This window comes from Galeopterus variegatus, unplaced genomic scaffold, assembly GCF_000696425.1.
Source record: "Galeopterus variegatus unplaced genomic scaffold, G_variegatus-3.0.2 Scaffold1428, whole genome shotgun sequence".
Lineage (NCBI taxonomy): Eukaryota > Metazoa > Chordata > Mammalia > Dermoptera > Cynocephalidae > Galeopterus > Galeopterus variegatus.
Genome location: NW_007727539.1, coordinates 261518 through 270283, shown reverse-complemented (window position 1 = coordinate 270283; position 8766 = coordinate 261518). Strand labels below are relative to the sequence as shown.

General features: G+C 53.1%; 1 protein-coding gene across 1 annotated transcript; it reads right to left on the bottom strand.

Annotated features, from left to right (window-relative positions):
- Positions 1–489: 489 nt before the first annotated feature.
- Positions 490–2804, bottom strand: PCGF1 (polycomb group ring finger 1). The gene is made up of 9 exons (XM_008576934.1): positions 2671–2804; positions 2132–2237; positions 1822–1974; positions 1597–1668; positions 1361–1466; positions 1146–1179; positions 960–1046; positions 746–826; positions 490–637 (listed from the first exon to the last, which is right to left on the bottom strand). Exons 1-9 carry the CDS (start codon positions 2761–2763, stop codon positions 590–592), a joined length of 780 nt encoding a protein of 259 aa, XP_008575156.1. The 5' UTR covers positions 2764–2804; the 3' UTR covers positions 490–589.
- Between the last annotated feature and the right edge of the window lie 5962 nt (positions 2805–8766).

Genomic DNA, 8766 nt, shown 5'->3' with positions numbered 1-8766 from the left:
CCTACCCTGGCTTCACCTAGCCCCAGTCCCTGAAGGGCCTGCTTTTTTATGCAAGCCAGGCCTCCAACTCTGGCTATGCCCCGGCCCCTACCATGTTTTTAGACTCCTCCCTCCTCTGTCTCCATTCCCCAAGTTACAGAACCACAGTGCAATTCTTTGGATTTTTCTTTAAAATACCACTGTTCTTCAGTCCTGCAGCAACTCCTGTCCGATCCTAGTCCTCTGTTGAATTAGGACCCCTCCCCTCAGGCCTGCACCACATGCTGCAGATACAAGGACAGTGAGGAGCTCCCCTCCAGAATGCCTTCCCTCCACCAATAAAGAGCTGGTGTGGGTGGCTTGGCTTCACTCTCCTTTGGTAATACTTTGAGGGCCCATGGCCATAAAGAAGCCCTTCTTTACAATGTAACTCGGAAGATTTTTTAGGGAAGCAGGACATAGGGCAAAGCTTGAGTGTGTGGTAGGAAGGACAAGGAGGAAGCAGAGAGATGCTTTTTAAAAATTTTTATTTCAAAAAATAAAGCCACAATTAATTTCACATAAATATCTGGGGAGGGAAGGGGAGAGGGATGGTGTGGGGGCTTGGCCCCTACCTCCTCTTCTCTTTCACACTGTATTGTAAAAGCAAAGGGGATGGCTAAGGAGAGAATAAGGGGAAGGAGTCAGTGGGGAGCATTCTCACCTGAAGGTCCTTCAGCCTACCCAGCTCACCCCTGCCCTGGGGACTGCCTTGGCCCTGCCTTACCTTGCCGAACCAGCGGGAAAGCCATATCTGCTTCATTGTCATGTGATCAGGGAGAATTTCATTGTCAAAAAGGAGCTGCACCTAAGAGGGAGATGGGGGCACAGTTTTCAGAACTCTCTTCTCTGGCAGGTTAAGAGCTATTCTGGTCCACCCTAGCCTCTGTTCCTCCCTTCTTAGTCCATCCCTCAAAAAAAGCCACTGTGGGATTACTCACGTGCTGGGGATTTAGCATCAAGCGGTGACACAGGACCCTCCTGAGATGGCGTACCTCAGCTCTAACCGAACATCGGACGTACTTGTTCTGGGGACAGGGAGGGGAGGGAAGAGGACAAGGTGTGTGAGGAAAGAGCCATGGGGAGGTGAGTCTCCTTAGAGAGGCCCTCCCCTCAGCCCCTCTCACCTGCAGGATGCTTTTATTCTTGTCTTTGCCAGAACTGGGGGGAAACAGACACAGGTTAGGGAGCCCTATCTTTCCTCCTCTCCCCCACCCAGAGCCATGACATACTCTCTCCAAGGGAAAAGAAACTCCCTCACTGCTTGACCTCTCCCCAATCCCCACTCTGGTTTTGGGTCTTTGGCACTGTCACCTCACACAACCCCCAAACTGTCCCTCACCTCAGCCGCTCCAGGCATAGGCTCAGCTGCTCATCATAGCGATAGTAGTGGGCTTTAGAGTGGTCAAAGCTGCTGAAGGGGAGGCCAAGGTTGCTCAGGGCTGGCTCTGAGAAAGATAGGGTAAGTAAGGAGACTAGTACAGTTTCCATCCCCTCCTTCCCCTTCCCCAGAGAGCAAAACTGGGAAAGGGAATGCCCTGGGGGCTTTGCTTTGTCCTCCCACTGCCAGGGACATACCTTCCCCACTGGGTTGGGTGACCCGGTCCAAGCCTCGGGACTGGTAGAATTCTCGAATCCGTTTCTCTTCACCTAGAAAGGGGTGAAGTATGGAAGTAAAGTATAAGCCCTCCCAACTCCCTTTGTCCTTCTGGCTATCAACCTCCCACCAAAGCCCTTGTCACCTCAAGTTGCCACCCAGCATTAGTCCTCAAGAGGCCCTTCAAAGTCAGGTTGGTCACTCACTGTCTTGCAAGCCAGGCACTAGCTTGTACACAATGTCCTGCATGACCCGGTCCAGTTTGAGGTTGAGTAGTGGCTGTGTCTCGTGGATCTTGATGTTGCACATGGGGCAGTACTTGCTGGTTTGAAGGTATTTCACAATACAACTCTTGCAGACTGCAGGAAGAGAAAAGCAGACTCTCACATCCTCTGGAAACTGGATTCATGGGCTGCGTGGGGTGCCTAGATGGGTAGGGGAGGCAACACAGAGGCTGGCAGTCAGCTTGGAGAGGACTAGGGCCTGGAAGAACCAGGCAAGATCAAGGGCACTCACAAGTATGAAGACACTCTGTGATGGTGGTGGCATCCACGAAGTAGCCGGCACACAGACAACAAACGATGTGCTCATTCAGGTCTTTGATCTTCACTCGGACCTCCTCCTGCGGACACAACCCCCGTCACCGATCACCCACCCCCACCCCACCCCAACTTGTGCTCCTTCCCAGCTTGGGGGTGGCTTCTTTCATCAAGATTTCACGGCGAAGCCCCGCACCCGGCGCCGTCAGCAGGGGATTAGCTCCCAGGGGCTGGCAATCCCCCTCCGCCCAGCAGAGGGCTCCGAGCACAGCAGGGGCTCCCTTCACATGGACTCGCCTGACCCTCCCTTCCCAGGGGAGACTACACGACGTTGACTGCACAATGCGCAGGCGTTCTAGTCCAGAGTTTGGCAGCCCGATCGCGAACGCGCACGCGCGTTGGGCACCCTGTCTCTGCGCAGGCGCACTGGGCGCCCGGCCAGCCACCGCCCGTCCTCTAGCCCGCCCCAGTTCGAACCGCTAGCCGACCACAGCAGTAACCCTGCCGCCCCTGCACCTCGTTCCGTAGCGGGTCCATCTTGTACACTGACTGAAGCTGATTCCGAAGCCTCATCGCGATCGCAATCTGGCCCCCCTGAGGAGACGCCATCTTAAAGGCTGATCCCAGCCTGCCACTTCCGGTGCCGCCTGCGGGGCGGGACTTGTCTCCCAGCAACGAGGGCCTAGGACTTTTCGGATTCGTTCACTCTCTATAAGGCCCCGCCCATGTCCCTTTCTCCCCGTGTGCTCACCTGAGACCCACTGGCCCCTCCCCCTCCTCCATCCGTAATTAGGGAGTGTTGTGGGGAGCGTGGGGAAGGGTCCTATGTCTTCGACCTCCTGTAGGAATCATCATAATAGATCTTACCCGATCTCAGGACTAACTTTTGAAGCCTGCGAAAGACGGCTCCCTCCTACCCCAAAAGGCCCGGTGGTCTGCGCCCGCCACTGCTCAGGGTCGTCGATCTCCTATGATGACGACCCCACTGAAGACGCCTCTCTCGTAATGCCGCCCTTGTCGGCTGATGCGTCCGCGTTGCGAGGTTCACCCAGATGGCCGGCCTTCTCCCAGCTCCGCGTCGGAAGTTTCTTGGGGCTTTGCGGAGTCTCGGAGAGGGTGCTAGGGGTGGGGGGGTGGGGAGGGAGAGACCCCCAGGGACTTGGTAGTAATCTTACCCACCCCCCCATTCTCCCCCTGCTGCTGGGGATGGGGGGGGGCAGGCCCTGGTTAATGATGATGATTTAATCATCGGCGCCTGCGGAGGCCTGGGACAGACTAATGCAGAGCAGATGCCTAAGGAGGAGGGGAGGACGACTAGGACACTGCTGCACCCAGACGCGCTTAGGCAGCGAGCGCCTGCAGTAGCATAGGCCCAGCTCCGCACTTGGGAAGGACGCAGGGGGCCCGAGAGCTTGTACACCGCCGTGCCTGGGTACTTACACTGGGATTAACAAAGAATAAATTTACTGTGAAGTTTTAACACCAAGTGCAACTGGAGATTCGAGAAGGGAGAAATCCAGAAAGGCTTTCTGGAGAAAGTGGGAGTCCGTATGGGCACAGTTTAGAAATGGGAGAGGGAGTAGAAGTGTGGTGGAAATAGAAGAGAAAGGCAGAGAGGAGAGGAATGAACAGAGAAGGACAAGAAGGAGGCCAAGATGTGGATTTGAGAATGGTGATAGAAGAAGCAGCCTTAAAGCAGTTGGGACTTTTAGCCTGAGGGCAATAGGGAGCTAGCCCACTTTTTTTTTTTTTTTAAAAAGATGACCGGTAAGGGGATCTTAACCATTGGCTTGGTGTTGTCAGCACCAGGCTCAGGCTGCGAGCCAACCGGCCATCCCTATATGGGATCCGAACCCGGGGCCTTGGTGTTATCAGCACCACACTCTCCCGAGTGAGCCACGGGCCGGCCCTAGCCCACTTTTTTGAAGGGAGAGTATTACCCTGTGAAAGGAATGTTTTTGTTCATTTCTCCTCAGAGTGAATTCAAGTGGGTAAGCAGCAAGAAGTTATGAGATTTATTAGTGATTTATTAATCAACTACTCATTACAGCCACTCCTTACCTCCCTGGTCCAAGCCAGTATCATCTCTCTGAATAATTGCAGTGGCTTCTTGACTGCTTCCCTTGTGTCCACCTTGCCTCTCTTTAGCTTGTTCTCAACATAGCAGATCAGAGTGATTCTGATAAAATTAAAAAGGACACAGGGAAAGTTTTTTAAGTAATGGGCATGTTTATTATTTTGATTGTGGTGGTGGTTTCATGAATGTATACATATGTCAAAACTTATCACATTGTATCCTTGAAATATATGCAGTTTATTGTATGTCACTTATACCTCAAGAAAGCTGTTAAAAATAAAATTGAAAAATCAGATTTTTTCTTTTTTCTGTTTAAGACCTTTTGATTGAGTCCCTTTTCAACAAGAATAAAAGCCAAAGTCTTTACAATGGTCTGCAAGGCCCTGCATAGTCTCTTCAGCCACATTGGACCTCTTACTGTTTTTTCCACAGATACTCCAGGATTTGCTCCACTGTGTCTCCAACCTGATAACCAAATGACTGCCTTTTTTCAGGTCTTTACTCCATGAGGCTTCTGTGATCACTCTAGATAAATAACAACCTACCCACCCACCCTTTCGCTTCCTTGCTTTATTTTCCTTCTTAGCATTTATCAACATTCTTAGCATTTATTATTATTTAATATATACCTTTTTTTTTTTCTCGACAGCTGGCCAGTAACGGGATCTGAACCCTTAACCTTGGTGTTATAACACCATGCTCCAACCAATTGAACTATCAGGCCAGCCCTATTCAATGTATATCTTTCTAATATTTATTTCTGGGCTGGCTGGTTAGCTCACTTAGGAGAGCTTGGTGCTGATAATACCAAGGTAAAGAGTTTGGATCCTCATACCAGCCAGCTGGAAAAAAAAAAGTTTCATTTTTTTTTATTTGCCTCTCCCACTAGAATGTAAGCTTCTCAGTGGCAGGGATTTTCCCCCCATTGTGTTCACAGCTATATTTCCAGTGCCAGGCACATAGTAGGTGTTCAATCAAAATTTTGTGGATGAGCAAATGAATGAACCCAGGTGGTGGTGGTGAAAGCCTAGATTAGAGGTTTAGCATTGGAAATGGGAAGGAAGGGCTATATCTGGAACATTTCAAAGGAAAGCATAACAGGAGGAAGTGGCCAGGGACCTGGTTTGGTAGACCTGGGTAAGAGGGTGAATGAGAAGCTTGGGAGGACAGCATGTCCTCTAGCCTGCTGGACTTAAGATGACTACAGGAAAGGCAGGCGGAGTTGACCAGAAGGCTAGGAGAGTGGAGTGGTTGGGACTAAAGAATCATAACCAGGGATGGAGGTCTCAGAATTTTCTGAGTGGATATAAGAGTTGGGACTATTGGAATGGATGAAATCTGAGCAGATGTAGAGATAAAGTTGAAGTCTGATCTCTGAAGAATGCTCATTGTCTTCAGTGGAAGAAGCAAAGTCAGTGGAGAAAAGACAGAAACAGTGACTATGAAAGTCCAAAGACACATAAGGCAATATTACAGAAGCCCAAACAAGGGATATTTCAAGAAATAGTTGGTGACCAACAAAGTAAAACATGTCAGAGAAGTCCTGGAAAAGGGACAATGGACACTGTAGATCTCTCAGAAAGGGTCAGTGTAGTGAAGCCAGCTTCCACTGGGTTGAAACATGGATAAATGGTGAGGACATGGAGACAATAGGTATGTGGACAGAAAAAGGGAAAAGAAAAATGTAATTTTCTCTTGAAGAGCCAGGCAAAGATTTTGTCCAGATGATAAAGAGCTGAGACAGCTGGGGATAGGAAGGACTAAGTTGATGACAGAAATGATGATATTGGAGTGGAGACCATTTCAAATGAAGAACACTACACCAATAAGAGGAAGGAAGGAAAGGAGCAGGAGCCCAGGCTGGGAGCTTGGCCTCTTCCTGTGATGCTGAAGGCCTGCAGGTCTGAAGACTTGAAGAGTTGGGGGTGGGCGGCAGACACATGGGATATGATGAGACAGATCCAAAGAAGTGCGTATAAGGGTGCCACCATCCTCAACATAAACTAGCAAGAACCATCTTTTCCCCGAGAATTAGAGGGGTAGAGGCAAGAAGAGAAATTCCTAGGACTGTGGTTGACAGAACTGGATGTCCTCTGTTCTTGAAGTGGGGTACCAACAAAAATTTTAAACTCCCCAGAAGATCTGTATGTACTACTGAGTTTGTGACCATTCTCCTCAAAGGACCAATTGGGCAATCTCTGGGCAATAGTACCATCTGTGCTGTCCTCACAAGGTAGGGATGTACGGGGGAGCCACGTCTGCACAATGTTGCCTTTTTCTCATTCATTGATTCATTCCAGAAGGATGTATTCAGCTTGTTGACACATTGGTACCATCCCTACCCCCCAAGAGATCCACCCTCCAGAGCAGAGAACAAGCCTGGCAAATTCCTAACCTGCAGGCCAGCCCTCTTCGGAGGCTACGGTATTACTTTGTTGTCTCCCTACGTTCTTTGTTCCCATTTTGGGGTGTCCACCCCATGCTATCTCTTCATGCTCCCTTGTAGCCACCCTCTACTGCTGACAAAGGGTGCTTGGGTTTCTGTGAAGGGATAGAGATGATAATGTCTGACTTCTCCAAGATAAAAATACAGCTGCCAAATTGGCAGGAGCCCCCACCCTCTTTCAGAAGGGACTGTGCGCAGGGCTGAGGAAGGGCTGGAGAAATTGGATGATTGAGGTGGGGGGGGGGGGGGGGGAAGATATTACATAATATTATTGCAAACTGCCTTCCCCCCACACCCTCACGGTTCACCCCTTTCGACTGAGGACACTGGGGGGCTGGTTACTTTGGGCGAGGAGAGAGCCCACTCTTCTTTATCTTCCTGCCCAGATGCCCAAATATCACTCCTGGTTCCCAGGAGAGAAAAGACGCCCTCACCCTGCCCCAGGCACCAGGCTGCCAGCCCATCTGCTAGGGAGAAAGGAGGGGCAGAGTCTTTCCCGGGGGATCCTGGAGAATCAATTGGAAGATCAGTGCTCTCGGGGAGACTCATCTACTAGACTTAGACTCTGAAGGCCTTTCGATTCACACGGGACACCAGCAGGCTGAATACTGCAGTCGGCGGGGGGCGAGGGTCGAGGGCTGGCGAGGGTGGGGTCCTTCGGCCACCACGTGTCCGAGGCAGGATGAACTACTCTTCGGTGCCCACCCGCCACAGGATGGCAGGAGGGCCTCCCTCCCAGCGCCCAGTCTCACCGGCTCGGAGGCGCCAGGGCCCCCCCGGGGGCTGGGGCGGGCCGGAGAAGGTAATGTAATTCCGGCTCAGCTAACCCGATTACAGCGGCCTGCACTGGGCAGGGCGGCGGCGGAGGCGGGTCTAAGGCTCAGGGGCCAGCCCGGCGGGGGTCCCATCCTGGGGAAGGACGCAGAGTTCACACACTCCCAGATCCTGGGTCCGCGGCCAGAGGTCACAAGGTCACCAAGCGGCTTTGGTCTTTCCCCACCTCCCTTCTCTGACACGTTCCAGGCGCATATTCTGGGGCTTGGGTGGGGTGAAGTGTTTATGGAAAATGAGACAGCGGGGATTCTCCTAAGGCCTCAGTGAGGTCCCCCGTGTCGCCTGTGACGATTTCATCCTCTCGCCTTTGACGGGGGCAGTATATGAGAATATACTCTCTAAATGCAGAATGAAGGGGCAGAGTCCTGCGTTGGGGACCCTTTGAACTTGCGGTCCGGGGCAGAACGCCAGCCCCAAGATCCCACCGGCCTGAGTTGGCCCAGCTTGAGCCACGGGCCCGCTTTACACCGATTTAGGAGAATCAAAATTCTAAGAAACACAGGACACCAGTTACAGGCGCGCCCTGAGGGCTGGGGGGCCCTACATAAGAGGCCGAGAGGTGCACCAAGATCACCGGCCCAGAATGGCTGTTTCCCGCCTTAGCCCACCAGGCACCCCTGCCATCCCCCTTCCCACACCTGTCCTCTTCCTGGGCCTCCAGCTCTCCGGGCGCCGTTCCCCCGCCGCTTCTTGTGCAGCCAGGCAGCCACAACGAGATTTGGTCTTCGAAGGCACTTAGGAGGGGGCCAAAACGAATCCGGGAGCCGGCAAGCAGGACCCATCCGGACGCGAAGAGTGGGGGCTGGGGGAGGAGGCACCTGCCGAGGAAGCCGGTGAGGCGGAGGAAGCCCAAAGGAGGAGACCGACGAGGGTGGAGGCGCGGTGAGCATCTCGGCTGACTCAGCGACCTGCGCTCGGGCCCCTCCCGCTCTATGCCTGGTTCCTAACACCCTCGCCCTACCCCCCACCTCCGCACATCTCCGCGGGTCAGTCTTCCCCAGCGCTTGGCTCAAACAGACGTCCCTTCCCCTTTAACGGCCGGGCCCCGCCCCTGCCCTACCCCCAGCCCCCGCTACCCACCCGGGCCGATCTGTCAGTCACTGCACTAGCCAGAGCTGGCCAACCCTCTCCACCCGGGACTCGGGCAGCGGCCGGGGTCGCCCAGCGCCCATCTGCGCTTCAGAGCCAGCGAGGGAACTCCTGGGGCCCCGGCCGGCTGCGCTCCCCCGGGATGCGAATCCCTGCGCGGACGCCG